At 44.0% G+C, this 19,497-nt stretch overlaps 1 protein-coding gene across 1 annotated transcript; it reads left to right on the forward strand.

Annotated features, from left to right (window-relative positions):
• Positions 1-10,374: 10,374 nt before the first annotated feature.
• GPR25 (G protein-coupled receptor 25) lies at positions 10,375-11,496 on the forward strand. Its single transcript, XM_007941182.1, has one exon. It carries the CDS (start codon positions 10,375-10,377, stop codon positions 11,494-11,496), a length of 1,122 nt encoding a protein of 373 aa, XP_007939373.1.
• The last annotated feature ends 8,001 nt before the right edge of the window (positions 11,497-19,497 follow it).

Genomic DNA, 19,497 nt, shown 5'->3' on the forward strand with positions numbered 1-19,497 from the left:
CCTTCCGAGGAGTGGCTGGTGGGTTTGAACCGCCAGCCTTCTGGTTAGCAGTCAAGTGCCTTAGGCACTATGCTACCAGAGCTCCCCTATAGGTACTCAATAAATATTTGTCAAATGAGTAAGTAAAAGGAGGACTATCTGAGTCTTGTCCAAAATTAAAAATCAGACCCAAAATTTGGTCTGATTTCTCTGCTCAAGCCACCTCTAATATACTACTGTATATTTCTGCCCACAAAATAGAAACTCCAAGTTGGAGTTCCTAGTTTGACTCCCTCTGGTTCATATTTACCATTCCATAGGACCCAGCTACAGTTTGAGAATCTGAACTCTTAGTTGCCATGTCCCATTGATTCCCTTCTTCCCTTCTCTCTAGTACCTCACGCTCTTCCCCCTCCCCATTTATGGCCATCTCAAAATTCAATTCTCATGCCCTGCTCCTCCTCACCTTTCCTTGCAAGACGGCCTTCAAGTGCCTAAGGCGTTTGACTGCCAGAAAGCTGGCAGTTCAAACCCACCAGCTACTCCTCAGAAGGAAGACTGGGCAATCTACTTCCATAGAGATACTGCCTCAGAAACTCAAGGAGGGGTCGATATGAGTCAAATCTGACAATGGTAGTGAGTTTGGTTTGGTTTTTTCCACACAGGAAGACTGGGCAATCTACTTCCATAGAGATACTGCCTCAGAAACTCAAGGAGGGGTCGATATGAGTCGAATTTGACTCCATGGCAGTGAGTTTGGTTTGGTTTTATCCACACAGAATCTGTATCTCCAGCCCTGAAGCACCCATCCACATCTGTGCATCTGGCTGCCATCACAACATTTTCACTTGGAAGTTCCACTGTCATCCTTAACCCATTTAAAAACTAAACATCAACTTCCTAGTAAAACCAGTTCTCCTGCCAGCCTTTATCCAGCCACAAAGGCTGAAACTCTCCATGTCTTCTCTTACTCCCTTCTCTCCATCCAACACTGAAGTCCCCTAAAACCTAGCCAGCCACCAAATGCTGTTAAGCTATTCCTCATCCTTACTGCCACCAGCCTCCGAGTGATCTAATTCCAATTCTCCATCCAAACTGTCTTGCAAAGTGTTCCTCAATTTTCCTAAAGCATTGATTTCATCATGATATTCCCTCTAGTCAAAAATTCAGTGGTGGTTTGTACAGGCAGTTTCTGAATTATGAACAAGTTCCATTCTTAAATCTGTCTTTCAGTCCAATTTGTACATAAGTGAAAACAATTAGGTATGGTTCGTATCTCATGTCAGTCAATGTTTGTCTTAGTGTAAATTATATAGTATACTTTTCTATGCATAAAATACATTAAAAGAAACTTCCAGGTAAATTAAAACACCTTTAACATAACACAGTAATAATAATGTTTTGATCATTGCAAAATAGCACTTGTTATTAAAAACCATTGTTTGTACCTCAAAATTTTAATACATAGGCTTTACAAGGGTTGGTTCATAACTACAGGTTGTGTGTAAGCTGGAACTTTGTAAGCCCGAGACTGCCAGTGATATGAAACTCACACTCCTGAAATCAGCATTTAAAGCTTTCAAAGCTTACCCCAACTTAGCTTTTCACCAATGTCAGAACACCTGATAAAGAAATACCTAAAAGGGACCACAAAACTGAGAAAATACTGACATTCCAAGATAACTCATCAAAGTAGTCATGAAAAAATCAAGCTGTAGGGAGTCCTTATACCTACTTTTCAGTTTAGCATTCTCTTTACCTGAATTGTAGAGGATGAGGGGTGGGGTGTTGAGGTATAATTAACATCTCAGTGCTTGGGGCCACTAAAGGTCTTGCTCCTGTTTTTCACGTTATTCTTACAGTCAGACCTCTTCTTCAGGAAAGCTGATCTACTTCAGCTTTGATATAAAGCAAGATACCACAAAATAGTCTGCCTTAATGTCAAAGTTATGTATACATCATAGCTCATCTTCTCCAGTATGTAAGCTTGACAGGAAGCACTGGGTCTCGTTCGTCTCTGTGTCTATTACAGCACCTTGCCCCGTAACAGGAAAGCAGTTGATGGTCAATCTGAATTGAAGGTGACCTTAGGAATTGAGCTTTCACTGATCCATAGAAGAGTCATAGCCCCATGGAGAACCCCCATTGATGCAGAGGGAATAATGTCAAATTTCCTGCTGCACTTAATAAAATCGACATGAACTTTCTGTGAAATCACTGAAAAGTAATAGCAAGTCCTAGTTTAAAAGCTTCCCTGGACAAAATTATTACTACAAAGAGAAAAATGTAACTTCCTTTCCAAACAAATTCTGGGGCCACTTGTGTATCGAGGGACTTCCCTGTTGCTTGTGTTTTGAAGTTTCTGATGGGTTTGTTTTTTAACCTTCAAAAAGAGAACCCTAGAGCCTTGGCAACCTGCCATGGAAGAAAGATAGGAGTCCTGTATTCCTTGAAAGCTCTGCTCCACCCTACCCTCCACGCCCATCCCTGGCCCCCTCCCAAGGGCCAACAGTGCTGTCTGGTGTAGATCTGGCCCTGAGACAATTACACAGCTGCAAGCCACAAAGGCTTTCACACTGAGTCATCCCCTCAGTGGTATGGGCTGGAGCCTCAATGCTCCAAGTCTGACTCACATGGGGTCCTTTCTCAGACACCCCATATTTAGTACCTGAAAGTTTCTAAAATAATTGAACATCTGAAACTTTCTGCATGGCCTCTGGCATCAGGGCAGGGTCCCTGGTGTGTGCCAGCAGACCCTCAGGTGTTTGGGCTGCAGGTCAGGGGTCAGAGCTGCTACTGCTGCCTTCTTCCCCTTTCCTCTAATGCCCTCTCCCTCACACACACAAGGAGATTCTCCTCAACATCTCAGGGGTTTGTGGCCTATGGGAACCCTGCTTTGGTGGCCAGTTAGTAATAATGAGTGAAATGGAGGACTCCCATCCACAGTTCATTATTTATCCAGAGAGGATGTGGAAACACTAGGAGACGTGGCTTAGCAGGGTTTTCCTTGTGCTTGGGATTCATTACATCTGTCGACCACAAGTGAGTTAACATAATGCGATCTGTGCTTTTGTCCTGTCAGCAATTTCCATTCTGTCATCCTGTGGAATTCACCATGATGGTGGCAGCAGGCACAGTGAACTGTGATGGTTAGGCCTTGAAGACCCTCAACTGAAGATAATCTCTTTGTAGATTCCCAGTGCAATTCTGAAAACATCTGTGTCTTGGAGGGGAGAAGAAACAGTGCAAGCAACTCTGAGACTAGTGGCAAGACAACTGAACATAAGAGATCCTTCGTGATGCTCTCAACCAAGTGCAGTGCCATGGGAGTGTTGCAGAGAGCCTGTGAGGGAAGGGAGAGAACAAGTACTAAACCCAGCTATATGAGCTGCCATGCGGATGAGGCTTCCACAAAGGGTATCTAATTTGATCCTCACGCCACCCCTATTAGAAGATATTATTATGCCACTTTTAAGATGTGGAAACTGGGGCCCGAGATCAAGGAGTAAAGATGAGATTTATGCCAGGCTTTCACCACTAATAATCTGATCTGCCGTTAGTTCTCTGACCAGAACCAGACACACTGACACATAAGAAATTTATATCATAAATTAGACATCACAGTTGTTAAGAGCAAGGCTTTAAACTATTTTAGATTTAATCATTGGTGTTGGAAAACCTAGATAGAAATGTGAAGGGAAAAAAAAGACACAGTAAGTAGATTTTAAAAGACAACATAGAAAACTTTTGAAAATATCAATAGAGTTGAATGTTTTTAGATCATCAAAGAAGGTAACATTTTAAACTTTGAAATTGCTAAAATCACCACACTGGACCACAGTTGATGAAAATATAAAACTAATCATGCAAAAAGGCTAAGAAAAATGTCTGGAAAAATATTTTAACCAAATGGGGCAATGATTTGTTCTATAAATAAACACAAAACCAAAAAAAACAAACCTATTGCCATCAAGTTGATACTGACTCATAGCGACCCTATAAGACAGAGTGGAAACGTCCTAAAGGGTTTCCAAGGTTGTAAATCTTTACAGAAACAAACTGCCACATCTTTCCCTAGTGGAGCGGCTGGTGAGTTTGAACCACTGACCTTTTGGTTAGAAGCCAAATTCTTTAACCACTGTGCCACCAAAGCTCTGATATTTCACATAAAAGGACGTAAATACAGAAAGAGTTTCAATCTTTTATGTAATCAAAGAAATGCAAATAAAAATGAAGGATCATTTTACCACATCACCTACTGAAGTAGGAAAAAATACACATTTTACTGACAAACTTCTCTAACGAGTGTATTGAACCCAATAACTTCATACAATGCTAGTGACACTAAAGCAAAAAGCAGTGACTATTGTCTTTTCAAAAATCGTAAAAATTTTCTTAGGTTTTGACTACACAAGGGCATTTATACTATGAATATAGTATGAAAGAAGAAAAAACAGGTTATTCATTTCAAATTGCTCTAAGCACAAATCCTGGAAATAACCTCACAGTTCAAAATTACGAGATTAGAATATTGACACAAATGTGGACTAATACGGCATTAAGAAAAGCACATTATAAAACTATATACAGTCTTAACTACAAATATGACTGAAACAGTTGTGTAAAAAAAAAATGTGGAGAGTATCTTAAATAGAATGTGTAAAAATAGAAAAATTTGGGAATAATAGGATTACAAGTGAATACTTTTGAAAATGTCATTGGCTGTGAAGAAATTCACCAAAATGATTTATATTATGGTACCAGGTCTGGAATGGCTTTTGTTGTATTTTCTACAATGTGAATGTGAGGTTTTGTTTGTGCTTGTTTGTATGTGTGTGTGGTAAAGATACATAAGATTTGCCAATTCCATTATTACACGTATAGTTCAATGACACTGATTATATTCATCATATTGTACAACCACAACCTTTCCCAAATTATTCTAACACCAATTGATTGTGTGGTGTTTAATGATGAAAGGAGGAACATATAACATTTTAAATTTTCCCTAAGGGTTAAAATTTTTCTGTACAAAAAAAAATTTAGATTGGGAGCAAAATTTTAAGAGTTGGAATATAGCTCATAAAGGGGCAGAAATCAAATAAGCCTGCTCCAGACAGCAGTTTAGTTCAGCACTGGATAGGTATTAAGTGTCCCCTGTTCCCTGGCTTAAGCCAATCACAGTGATAGAAGAGAGAACCTCCCTTCACACTAAGAGGTTATACTCCGACAGGCAAGGAAGGCTAGTCCACAGAACTCAATTGGAATGAGACAATCTGAAATCAAAGGCTCTAGCAGCAAAGAAGAGGTAGGCCTCTAGGGATGGGGGTGAGAGGCAGCTGGGAGCTGGCTCATGATGTAGACAGGTGCGGGAAACAGGGAAGGCCACTCCTGCTTGGCTTTGCCACCCCTGTCACAGGACTGGATTCTCAGCCCATCAGAATGAGCGTTTCTTTTAGCTGATTTATTTCTAATGTGGTGCGCAGTGTCCTAAGGGAAAAAGAGCAGTATCATGGAGGAGGACCTGGGCACCTTGGAGGCCAGGCCCCAGGCAGTGTCCTTGGCTTCTGCCTTGGCTGCTTCCTCCCATCCAGACAGGTACAGTCAGGGTCACAGGACCCATGGCCCAGCAGAGAGAATCACTGGGTGCTCAGAGCCACAGGCTCCATTGGTATGAGACCATGGTCCCAGGATACAAGAACCTCTGTTTGTTAATGAACAACCAACTTCTACTTGCCGTCAACCCACTAACTATACCCTTCTCTTGGATTGTTCACCTCATTGTTCTGTTTCACCTGGTGGTTTCTTTGTTTTTCATCTATAGCTTCTGGGATCAATCATAGTCTCTGGGCTTCAGACTGAGATGGAGTGAAGTCCAGCAGCGGTAGGCCTGTCTCCCACTGTTCCCACACCCTGTCAAGCAGGCACTGGCCTTGATGGCCTCTACAGAAGGAGGCCGCAGTCCCTGAGCCTCCCAGGATGTGGGCACAGCTCACCAGCAACCATGTGACCAGACTAGAAAACTACTGAGTCTCTTGTAGCAGGTTCCTACCCTCTGAGGTAGAAACCCAAGTCTGGAGGCTGAGATGCCCATACAGGGACCAATCTAGAAACCACTTACACTCCCTGGCCTCTTCTCTTGCCCACCTTTCCCATCTTGTAATTGACCTAGGAGAAAAATTATTGACAGGAATAGCCTAGATATAGATATGCCCAACCCTCCTTGACCTCTAGAACCACTTTCCAACTCCCTGCTGGGGATCTCCACGTACCAGAGGGACCTTGAGCTAAGAGGACCTTATTTATGTCTTAGTTTGCCCAGAACAGTCCTGGTTTATGGCTGATGGCCCAAGTTAATTATGATAGTGCCTCTCTCACTCTCAAAAGTATCCTGGTTTGGACCATAAATGATTTAGTTACTCTATCTGAAATCGGCACCTGGAAGAAGTGCAGCTGGAATGCTCCTTGGAAGCGAGAATGGCCAGACCTCGTCTCACCTATTTTGGTCATATTGTAAGAAGGGACCATTCCCTAGAGAAGGATATCATGCTTGGCAAAGTGGAGGGTCAACGAAAAAGGGGAAGGCCCTCAACAACATGGATTGACACAGTGGCTGCAACGATGGGCTCAGGTATAGCAAGGATTGTGGGGCTGGCACAGGACCGGGCAGCAGTGTTTCGTTCTGCTGTGCATGAGATTGCTATGAGTTGGAGATGACTTGATGGCACCTAGCAATGACAACAACATCTGAAATTGGCATAGCACCTAAGGCATTTTGACTGCTAACCAGAAGACTGGCCATTAAAACCCACCAGCCACTCCTCAGAAGGTAGATGGGGCAATCTACTTCCATAGAGATACTGCCTGGGAAACCCAAGGAGGGGTTGCTGAGTTGGATTTGACTCAACAGCAGTAAGGTTTTGTTTAGTTTTGTTTTGTTTTTTATCTGAAAGCAGCATGTCAAAGCTGAATTTATCATCCTACACACACACACACATACGTGCTCTCTACCTCAATTAATAGGACAGCATCAATGTAATTATCAAACAGACAAACCCCAGGCCTATCTTTCAACTGGAGTCCCTGGGTGATGCAAACAGTTAACAAATTCAGCTGCTAAAGGTTGGAGGTTTGAGTGCCCCCAGAACCACCTAAGTAGAAAGGCCTGGCAATCTACTTCCAAAATATCAGCCACTGAAAACCCTCTGGAACACAGTTCTACTCTGACACATATGGGGTCACCCTGAGTCAGAGTCAACTCAGTGACCACTGGTCATCTTTGACTCCTCTCTGCATCTGGTCATTCGCTGAGACCTGTCTCTTGAATAGGTCCTTTCCTTTCTGTCCCTACAGTATTCGATTTCAGACTCTCCCCATCCCCAACACAAATAATTACAATCATCTGCTATAGGGTCACCTTGGCTTGAACTTCTCCCCTCTCTAACTCAAAGCTCTGCAAGTAACCTTTTCAAAACACTTATATTGTGCCCCTACTCAAAAACATTCAGTGGCCCCCAATCCCTGCAGAATAAAATCCAAACCCCTTTGTGATCTAGCCCCAAACTACCTTTCTTGCTTCATCTGCTACCCTCCTCCCACCCTGGGCTCTGGTTACATTGGGCAGACCTCTTTTTGTTCCTTGAAGTTCATGTTTCTACTTGTCTCAGTTTGCTTGTCCCTTCTGACCCTTTCCCCTCTTTTCTGCTGCTCTTATATGCCCTTTGACTCCTTCCTGAAATTGACCTCAAGTATCATCTCCTTTTCTAATTCATTCCTCCTATCAGAAGTAGCCACTCTCTTGATTTCTGGAATGTTGGTCGTTGATATATCACATATGTTAACTCTCTCTCCTGGCTAGCAATGAACCTCTGTGGCCAAGAATTGCATCTCTTCTTAAAAGCTTGTGAGTAGCCCTCTAAGTAGGAGCTCTGGTAGTGTAGTGCCTAAGGCACTTGACTGCTAACCAGAAGGCTAGCGGTTCAAACCTACCAGCCACTCCTCAGAAGGAAGGTTGGGCAATCTACTTCCGTAGTGATACAGCCTCAGAAACCCAAGGAGGGGTTGCTATGAGTCGGGTCTAACTCGAGGGCACGTAACAACAACAACAAACAGCCCTCTAAGATACCAATATTGATCTTTCCTGTCCAGAGCAAAGAAGAGTGAAGAAAATCAGACTCATGTAAACAATTAGTCCAAAAGACTAAAGGACTACATGAACCACACCTTCCACTATTCTGAGACCAGAAGAACTAGAGAATGCCTAGGCAGAGTGGGAGAAAATGTAGAGCAAAATTCAAGATAACAAAAAAAAACTTAATGGTCTGACAGAAATTAATGGAACCCCCAAGCCTACTGACCTTCCACCCACTACCATCAAGTTGATTCTGACTCATAGCAACCTTTTAGGACAGTATAAAACTACCCCCATAGAGTTTCCAAGACTATAAATCTTTAGAAAAGCAGGCTGCCTCATCTTTCTCCAGTGGAGTGCCTGGTGGGTTTGAACCACCACTGTTTTGGTTGGCAGATGAATGCTTTAACCATATCTCCCCTATGGCCCTTAGACATCCTTCAAACTTGAAACAGAACCCACTCCCAGAGATCACCTTTCAGCCAAACAATAGGCCCATAAAGTAAAACAATAACACCCAAAAGGAACGTGCTCCTCAGATAACCAACCATATGAGACCAAAAGGGTAGCATCTGCACAAAAACAAAATTCAGAAAGCAGGAAGGGGCAGGAAAGATAGGCAAATGGAAACGGGGAAACCAAGGAGGAAGTAGGAAGAGTACTGTTACATTGAGAGGATTGCAACTAATGTCATCAAACAAAATGTGTATATATTATTGAGTGGAAAACTAATTTGCTCTGTAAACTTTCACCCAAACTACAGTAAAATGCTCAAATAGTAATACTAATAATAATTGCACCTCTTGCAATGCCCAAAACAATGCCTGCCCTGCCACATGCCAGAGCTCACTGTTAACTGAATCAGACAAAATTGATCATCCTTCTCAAATTCTCAACACCAGGTTCCCAACAGGCCAGTCACCCATTCTTGGAGACAATGTGGACTCTGGGAGGACATACACCCGTAACATCAGTTCTGACACAGCATCTCATGGAAGGAATGTCTGTGAAGAATTCAGATGTAGCTGGAGTCACCCAGAATCCCTGTTGCAACCAATCTTCAGGGGGCAAGAGTAAGCCTTCCCTCACCCATCCTCTCTTCCGCAGGAGGCCAGCCTCCCCTCTGCAAGATCAGATTTCATCCCTGCCCTTCCTGAATCTCGCCCCTCCCTCAGTCCATAGTGGATCTCTCCCTTCTCTAAGCTCCTAAGGCCTAACTTTGGGGAACTAATCTACTGCTTAATTAGGTGCCATCTTGTGTCATTTTTTGTACTGTATTTTTCTGTACTGAGTTTTTTGTTGTGTTTGACTTAACAGGTAGGATGGGGGAGGGTGGGGAAGTGCAATGAACCAGCAGGCAGTTGGCTGAGATTTGAATCCCAGATTCTGCTTTTTTTCAGCTAGATATCTAGTCATATTCCTCCCTCCTTGGCTTGAAACCCTTCGTAGCTCCATGAGGACCTGATTTGGTCAGAAAAGCCACTCCTAGTATTAAGACACACCAGCCACTCCTCGGAAGGAAGGTGGGGCAATCTACTTCCGTAGTGATACTGCCTTGGAAACCCAAGGAGGGGTCGCTATGAGTCGGGACTCGACGGCACATAACAGTATTAAGACATTTAGCGGCACTCAAGAGACTAACAATGGCATAAGAGGCCACCTCAACTTCATGGTCACCAGATAGCAGAACCTCTCTTTGCTAGAGTGGTGAAGGGTTCTCTCCCTTATAAAATCCTTCTCCGGGTTCTGTCTCCTCACCTCTAAAACTAGAGAAAATAGCAAGAGGCTGAGGGGGACTGAGAACAGATTAGGGCTCTGGAGCACCCACCCTCTTGCAACCTGACAGTAGATCCCTGAGATAATAGGGCAAGTACCCGGACTTCATAAACACAGAAACAGTGGCTAGTCGTGAAAGCATGGGGCCACGCATGGGGCCACGCTCCCAGTAACGGGTCTTCAAGCCCTGAGGACTTTTCCTCCCTGGACCCAGCTATGAAGTCACCACTGCCCTGTCCCTGACCTTCCTCTTAGGTCAGCCCCAGATTGGAGGCCACCATCACTACCACAGAAGTCTGCTCCGCCTACCCCACACCCTCCCCCTCCTCCTCCACCATCCTGCCCACCCATTTGCCTCGATCTGGGGTGGCAGGAAGGGAGGTGCTGGGCACCGGCCGTGAAGAGCAAACCCCCCTCCTCCTTCTCAGAGCTGTTGCTGCCTACGCCAAGGGCTGCTTCCAGCACAGGCCCGTGACATTGACCAGGCCATGAACCGCACCGAACCCTGGAGCACCAGCCCATGGGCAGAGTCCGGGGACTACTCAGGGTCCGGGATCTTGGAGGAGCCAGGGGAGCTGGAGCTGTGCATTTCCTGGGACTTGCCCTACAGCTACATATACATCCCTGTTCTCTACTTGGCGGCCTTTGCTGTGGGCCTTTTAGGCAACGCCTTTGTGATGTGGCTGCTGGCTGGGCGGCGGGGCCCACCGCGGCTCATTGACACCTTCGTGCTGCACCTGGCCGCCGCGGACCTGGGCTTCGTGCTCACGCTGCCGCTGTGGGCCGCGGCGGCGGCACTGGGCGGCCGCTGGCCCTTCGGCGAAGGCCTTTGTAAGCTCAGCAGCTTCTCGCTGGCGGGCACGCGCTGCGCAGGCGCGCTGCTGCTGGCTGGCATGAGTGTGGACCGCTACCTGGCGGTAGTGAAGCTGCTCGACGCGCGCCAGCTGCGTACCCCGCGCTGCGCGCTGGCTGCCTGCTGCGGCATCTGGGCCGTGGCGCTTCTGGCCGGCCTGCCTGCTCTGGTCTACCGCGGACTGCAGCCGCTTCCCGGGGGCCAGGGCAGCCAGTGCGGGGAGGAGCCCTCCGACACCTTCCAGGGCCTCAGCTTGCTGCTGCTGCTGCTGACCTTCATGCTGCCCCTGGGTGTCACCCTCTTCTGCTACTGTCGCATCTCGCGCCGCCTGCGCAGGCCGCCACACCTGGGCCGGGCCCGGAGGAACTCGCTACGCATCATCTTCGCCATCGAGAGCACATTCGTGGGTTCCTGGCTGCCCTTCAGCGTCCTGCGGGCAGTCTTCCACTTGGCGCGGCTGGGGGCGCTGCCGCTGCCTTGCACCCTAGTGCTGGCGCTGCGCTGGGGCCTCACCATCGCCACTTGCCTGGCCTTCGTCAACAGCTGCGCCAACCCGGTCATCTACCTCCTGCTGGACCGCTCGTTCCGCGCCCAGGCTCGGCGCGGGGCCTGCGGAGGCGTAGGCCGCCTGGCGCGCAGGGTCAGCTCTGCCTCTTCGCTCTCCGGGGACGACAGTTCTGTGTTCCGTACCTGCAGCTGGGGCCCGCCCCAGAGGATGCACTCAGTCTCTAGCTCTCCACAGCTGCCCCAGGCCTGAGGAGGGGGTGGAGGAGGGAGGGAGGAGAAAGAAGGAGGTCCGAGGAGGTGGGCTGGGCTCTCCAGAAACGTCTATTCTAGTGGCAGCAGAAATCCCCAGCCGGCACTGCCCCACCAAAGTCTCCTCGATCTACTGAGACCAGCTCTTCTCCCAGCCCAAGGGGTACCTCAACTAATTTTCTCCAGTCCAATAAAGGTCCTATAACATGAAGCAAACAGCAATCTAGAGGCCACAAGTTCATTAATGAGATGGAAAGAAAGTGGATTTCCTTTTCTGCCCATCAGGAATAGCACTGGCCAGAATATCAAACCGACTCCCAGAAACCGGTCTTGTCTCCAGCTATGCTTTTCTTTGGACCCCTACAATAGCCTTTGCCTTCTGAAAAAGACCTTCTCCAAGTCAGACCCTCTGGCCCTCTTGCTCTCCAGAAAAAAAAAGGGAAAAAAAAAAAAAAACATCTGTGCAACATGGGAATCAATAGCCCTTTTTGCTTAATCACCATTACAGCTGAGTTTCCTGTGCCATTAATCCACCGACCAAACCCACTGCCATAGCAACCCTACAGGACAGAATAGAACTCTCCCAAATGATTTCCAAGGCTATAAATCTTTACAGCAGAAGACTGCCTCATCTTTCTCCCCCAAAGTGGCTGGTGGGTTAGAACTGCGAACCTTTTCATTTGCAGCCAAGCACTTTAACCACTGTGCCACAAGAGCTCCTCATTATATCATTCAGATTTAAAAAAAAAAAAAAAAAAGGTCACCAAAGCCACTAGTACTAACCTGAGTGTGAGCTGTCCAGCTTGTTTCTCCTCAGATTTCCCAGAAGTGATAGCCCTGCCCTGGGTTTGCATCTAATGACCTTTTCCCCACTGTGGCTGCACCCCAGAAGCTGAAAGACTCACCCTGGAAATTGTCCAGGCACTTGGACTCCAGAATCTCTTCCCAGATGCTCAGATTCTCCCATCACTCAGCCAGGAAACCCAGAATCTTCCATGTGAGCTTGTCTTCCTCAATAAACACTTATGCTTTGCTAGCCCGAGTCTATTGTGTCTTTACTTGAGCAGTAGTAGTGAAATGAGTGTCAGAGACAGATCACAGCCTGGGGCAGACAAAACTCAACCCTGTAGTTGAGGTTGACCTCAGAATGATCAGGATTTGGTGTGACATTGGTGGGCCTGAGAGCTGTACTAGTGTGGGCATAATAATCCCATAGGAGGGCAGCAAATAGTTTATTTTTATTATTTTAAAGGAAGTTTCACATAGTGAGGGTTAGAGAGAAAGAAGAAAAGAAAGATTTGAATGCATCTGCCAACCAGGTATCAATTCAAAGAGAAGTGCCATTTTGATTTTCAAACATATATTGGGCCATTTTCCCTACTGTTTTTGAGACCTTCTTGTACAAATGTCTGGAGTTGCTCATATTCTGACTCTCTGACTTATCCTTTGAGATACTGGAAATTCAGTGTTCATACTTTTGATTTAAGAGGATTTGACCCCAGGGAATTTCAATCAGTACAGAGAAAATAACTTAATAATTCTGTTCCCCTCGGGGATCTCTAGCAGCCAGCTTCCTTCCCACCAGGCCAGGTATGGAGTCGCAGGCTCTGGGGACAGGTCTTATCAGCACTCCAGCTGGAGTCAGCTCTGGGTTGAGTCTGAAGCCTAGGCATTCTTTCTCAGCCTGTTGAACCTTCCATCTGATGCTGAAGAATGTGTGTCTTTTCAGCATTTGGGACCATTGGGTTAGAACAGGTTGAACATGACACCCCACCCATCCTGACCCCATTTCTCCACTGCTCCCCAGGAAGTCAGGCTGTCAAGGAGTGCACCCATGCAGGTCCCTCCCACACACCCTGAGAGAGACCAGCAGGACACCTTTCAGACCCTTTAATGTCTGACAGCACAAGTATATCATGTCCAGGGTCGTTCCTATCCTCACCATTGCTCTCTGAGCAAGAAGTCCCAAAGGCTCCAACAGAGAAAATGAATCTCATCTGTGGTGGTGTGTGGTGAGACCTCATCTCACAAAGGAGGCACTCCTCTAGGCTGTTCGGACTTTGTCCCCATTTCCACTCATGCTCATTTACTAATTGAGCTCCCTGAAGACAGACTGGAAGAAAGCATCTCCTTGCCCAAGTGGGTTTTCATCTCCTCTCCTGCAGTAATTACTGAAATTCAGCATTTCCCTACACCTGATGTGGAGAGGAAGTCGTCGTCCTCCCCCAACAACACCATGTTTGGGTAGGTCTATGGATTGGTCTACCATGTGTCCCTTGGACATTTTCTCTTATATTTAAACTGAAGGAGGACCAAAGAGTTCCCATTTCTAACTCTGGAAGATGAGGCACAGATTCAGCAAGGAAGTAGTTAAATGAGCACTCCCACATATGTTGCTTGTGTGAGTGTAAAAAGATTCTTTTAGAAAGTAAGTCGTCCATCTACATTGGGAGCTTTAAAAATATTTATATCTCATCCCTCCAAAATGTTCATACACTTGGACACTGTGATTTCACTTCTGCCCCTCTCTCCTGATGCTAAATAAAAAAGGTTTGGTGCACTAACTTAAACGTGAAATGAAATGATCTTAATGTCCAACAATAGTATAACATCTTAATTAATATGATGGCATATCATGCAAATGTTAAAATGTTGTTTGAAGAGAGCTTAGAAAATGTTCATTATAGTTAAAGGGGAAAAAAGGTAACAAAATTGCTCATGCTAAACACATCCAAGGAGCTCTGGCAGCATAGGGCCTAAGGCACTTGACTGTTAACCAGTAGGCTGGCAGTTCAAACCCACCAGCCACTCCTAGGAAGGAAGGTGGCACAATCTACTTCTGTAGTGATACTGCCTTGGAAACTCAAGGAGAGGTCACTATGATTTGGATCTGACTCAACGGCAAATAACAACAACACCAAACACATCCAAAGATTTCAAGTATGAAAATGCCTGGAGGATACAAAATAAGTGTTAACATTGGTTTTGCTGAAGCAAAACGTTAGAGGCATACCTCGATTTATTCTTGCTTTGCTTTATAGCACTTTGCAGATACTGCTTTTTTCACAGATTGAAGGCTCATAGCCCCTACTTGAGCAAGTCTTTCAGCGCCATTTTTCCAACAGCAAGTGCTCACTTCATGTCTCTGTGTCACATTTCGGTAATTCTCACAGTATTACAAACTTGTTCAGAATGCTATTGCACACTTAATAGACTATATCATATAGAGTAAATGTAACTTTTATATGTACTGAAAAGCCAAAAAATTCATGTGTCTCACTTTACCGTGATATTTGCCTTATTGCAGTGTCTGGAACTGAATCTGCAAGATCTCTGAGGTACCCCTGTACATGTCTCGTTAGTCCTTGGGATAAAAATGATCTTTTGTTCTTTTCTATAGCATAATTTCTAAAAGTTGCAGGCATGTCTCTTTTTTCTTGGTGCAAACTAGTGGAATGCCCCCTATTTTGTCTTCCCCAATCAGAATATGAGCTCTATGAGCCCAGAGAGCTTTGTCTGTTGGATTCAGTGCTGTATGTCCAATGCCTGGAACAATGCCTACAAGTAGTGGGCCCTCAATAACTACCTGTTGAATGAATGATCATCAGGATTATGTCATAATATGAAATAATACTGGGTTATACAAATAGTAAATGGAAAGATTAATCTTATTTATGATAATAACAACTATGATTTATAAAAGAGCATAAAAAGAAGACAGACTAGGAAATAAAACAAATGTTGATATGGTAATAAGGAGATTATGGATCCTTCCCATTTCCCCCCATTTCTTTTTTGAAATTTCCCATATAGGTTCTTTTTGAAAAGGGCAATTAGTTAACATTATTTGGAGTCTGGGTGGCACAATGGTTAAGTACTTGGCTTCTGGCTGAAAGACTGGTAGTTCAAACCCACCTAGCCGCTCTGCGGGAGAAAAACCTGGTGATCAGCTAGCTCCTGTAAAGATTACAGCCACAATAACCCAATACTGCAGTTCTACTCTGTCACCTGAGGTCACTATGAGTCAGAATGGCACTCAATAATAGTTAACAAGTAGCTACGAAGCTGCCAAAACACAGGGGCAAAAATCAGACCTGGCTCCTGGCTCTCGCTCAGTCACAAGTCACATTTGGCCTTGTGCAGCTCTCTTAGCCTCTCTGAGCCTCACTTTCTTCTAAAGAATGGAGATGATAGCATCAGCTCTGCTGCCTCACAGAGCAAAGGAAATTATGTTCGTGAAAATATTTTGTAAGCTTTGGTGTTTTAGACAAACACACTCTCAAGATTAACTCATTCCAGATATGGCTACTTCTTCCATTTCCCCTTGGAGAGGAGACATGATGGTGCTGCTCTAGATTCTAAAAGGCTGGCATCCGGGCAAAGGCTGAACTTATCCACCAGCTGTATGTGATTCTGATTTGCTTCTTGTGACTAATTCTGGGCTTTCTTCTCACCTCCCTCAACCCCGTGAGTCCTTTCAGGGCATGGTGTGGGAACCCAGGGCCACTGTGGTGATGACTGATCTGGGGAGTTCAGGAGAATGGCACTTAGTGCTATGACTCAGCCCTCACATCATTTGTGAGGGCACCACATTCTTAGAGCCCTCCAGGTTTCAGCTCCTGCCCGATGATGGCTGCATGGCCTGCAGAAGCTTCTTATTTCCTTCTTTGAGCCTCAGTCAAAGGGGAGAAATGATGGAAAGACCTCCAGCCAGAAGACTGGTGGAATGCTTGGTAAGTAAGAGAGAAGGAGGAAGCAAATATCACACTTCTTCTTTTGAATAAATACATTAAAATAAAAATGTATTTATTCAAAATATATATAAAATTTTGACAACTTAACAACAAAAAGACAACCCAATCATAAAATAAGCAAAAGACTTAAATAGACATTTCACCAAAGAGAACATTCAAATGGCCACCAAACACATGAAAAGATGCCCAGAATCATAAGCTATCAGAGAGATGCAAATCAGAACCACCATGAGAAACCATTTCACTCCCACTAGGATGGTGAAGATTGAAAACAAAAAAAAGTTGACCAGAATGTGAGGAAATTGGAACAATTAACCATTGTTGATAGGAACGCAAAATGGTACAGCCATTGTGGAAAATGGTGTGGCAATTCCTCAAAAAACTAAAAATAGAACTAACATATGACCTGACAATTCCATTCCTAAAAGACTTGAAAGCAGAGACTCAAAGAGACTTGTATACTAACGTTCACTGCAGCACTATTCACAATAACCAAAAAGTGGAAACAACCTAAATGCCCATCAACAGATGAATGGATAAACAAAAGTCATACATACATACAATGAACGCTACTCAGATAATAGGAGAAATGAAATCTTGATACATGCTGCAATATGAATGGAGCTTGAAGACATTATGTACCACATTTTTAAACAAATAATGCATGCATTATCCATTTTTGCAAACCCCCGTTATACATTAGTTTCCTATGTGAGCTATGTACATTATATGCATGTGCTTATTATTTACATGGACATGTTGTCTGAGAAAATCAATGTTACTGAATTGTATATGAAGAAATTGTTGAATTAGTATATGTTTTGTTGTGTATACTCAAGAACAACAAAATAAATACAAATTTTAAAATATTTTAGAAACAAATATTAAAAGAAAGTATTTATTGAATATGTAATTACAACTCCCTAAAAGTAGGCACTGAGTGAGATTTGTACTTACATACATCACAAGACTTTGGAGTCAGAGCTTAAGTTGTCCATTCTAAGAATTAAGGCACTGAGGACCAGAGACGGGAAGTCACTTGCTTAGGGTAATAATTACAACCACTTATGTCTGTGGAAAACCCACTGCCATAGATGTGATTCTGACTCATAGCAACCCTACCAGACAGGGTAGAATTGCCCCACTGGGTTTCCAAGGCTGTAAGCTTTACAGAAGCAGACTGCCTAATCTTTCTTCTGTGGAGTGGCTAGTGAGTTCAAACTGCTGATCTTTTGGTTAGCAACCAAATGCCTTAACCACTGTGCCAACAGAGCTCCTTATATCTGTGTAGCACATCATAATTTTTTAAAAAAAGCCCAGACACATATTTTCATTGATTTTCATGACCCTGCAGCAAGCTGGAATGAGTGCTTCATTTTACTGTCTATGAAATTGGGACTCAAAAGTAATATGGCTTAGCCAAGATTACAGACAGAAGCTCAAACCCTAGGAGCAGGCTGGTCTCTTTTGCACTTACGTTTCTTGCCCTCATCCCCCATCTCCTGCATGTTCCCCAAGTACCACCACCTCCACCATTCTCCAAGAACTTCCCTGCATTATTTTTTGGTTGTCTGTGTCAGACATCATCTCCAGCTGCTCTCCACTTCCCAGCCAGCCCTCTTTCCCTCCTTCCCAAGGGCTGGACCAAGTCCAGAGCAAACAGGTGCTCTGTCCATTCTGAGCCCAGCTCACGCTGGCTGACTCCCTGACCCAGACACTCTTAGCGTTTTTTAAGAGTTGTTTTTCTTCCTGATTATAAAGTAATGCTGGGTCTTTGTTTAAAATATATATGGAAATTACAGATATATATAAAGAAGAAAATTAAATGCACCCAACACAAAGAGATACAGTAGAGTATTTTTAGGCACATTTTTTTTTCCAGCTAAATTGTAATCAATCTATACACAGTCAGCTGTATACCCAGTGAAAAGCACAGAATTGTTACTCAGTAACTCTTTGTTCAATGTACATTATATACATTATTTTGTAACCTGCTTTCTCTTCACTTAATAATATACCACATTTTATCATGTCATGAAATATTATTCTAAAATATTTTTAAGGTTACATCATTATATGAATGTAACAGTTTATCTAACCCTTTCCTAGCCTTTTCCCTAATTTTTTACACCTATAAATAATTTGGTGATGAACATTTTTGTATTAAAATCTTTATACCAATCTCTAATTCTTTTCTCAGGATAAATTCTGGAAGTGAAATGATTAATAAAGAGTATGAGAAAATGACTTTGGCTACATTGTCCCAAGTTGATGTTTTCTCAAGAAGTGTATAAGAGTGCCCATTCACCTCACTTTTAACAAACAGCATGGACATTATCGTTAAAAAGTATATATTTGTGCTTTACTATTACTGATGTGGAAGTAAAACTGGGCAATCTACTTCCGTAGAGATACCACTTTGAAAGCCCAAGAAAAGGTTGCTATGAGTCGAATAGACTCAATGGCAGTGAGTTTTGTTTCTTCGTTTTTTATTACTGATAAGCATTTGGCTGCTAACTGAAAGCTCAGCAGTTCTAACCCACCAGCCACTCTGTGGAAGAAAGATGAGGCAGGCTGCTTCCATAAAGATGTATAGCTTTGGAAACCCTATGAGGCAATACTACCCTGTCCCACAGGGTTGCTATGAGTCAGAATCAACTGGACAGCCACAAGTTTGGTTTTTTGGTTTACCATTACTGAACATATTGATCAAGGACTCAATAGACGGATCCTGATCAAAAAGGGAAAACGTGTGGAACAGAATTTCAAATTTCTTATGGAATCTACACTTAGTAGGCCCGTGGAGACTGGAAGTCACCTTGAGGCTGTTGCCCTGAGAAAATCTTTGAATCTTGAACTGAAACTATCCCCAAAAGTCATCTTTAAACTAAACAACAGATTAGGTGACTTTGTAAAGAATGCTCACTTTGAGTATTGTGCTGTTATAAAGAATTATCTATATGAGATCAAATTGCAACAAGTCATCTAAAGTAGTTTATGAGGGAGGAATCTAAGTCAATGGTGGTGAAATAATATGGGGGAAGATAGTGAGAATGGTGACTGTTTTGGCCACTCTAACAGAAATACCACAAATGGGATGACTTTAACAAACAAGAGTTTATTCTCTTACAGTTTGGAGGCTTTAAGTTCAAGTTCAAAGTGCCAGGTTCTAGGGGCTGGGTGAAAACTCCTCAAACTTGGGCTTCAGCTCTCTCTGCCTCTTGCTCCTGGCCCACTGAAGCTAGAGG

This window comes from Orycteropus afer, unplaced genomic scaffold (assembly GCF_000298275.1).
Source record: "Orycteropus afer afer isolate SDZICR_OR568_19922 unplaced genomic scaffold, OryAfe1.0 scaffold00075, whole genome shotgun sequence".
Classification (NCBI taxonomy): Eukaryota; Metazoa; Chordata; class Mammalia; order Tubulidentata; family Orycteropodidae; genus Orycteropus; species Orycteropus afer.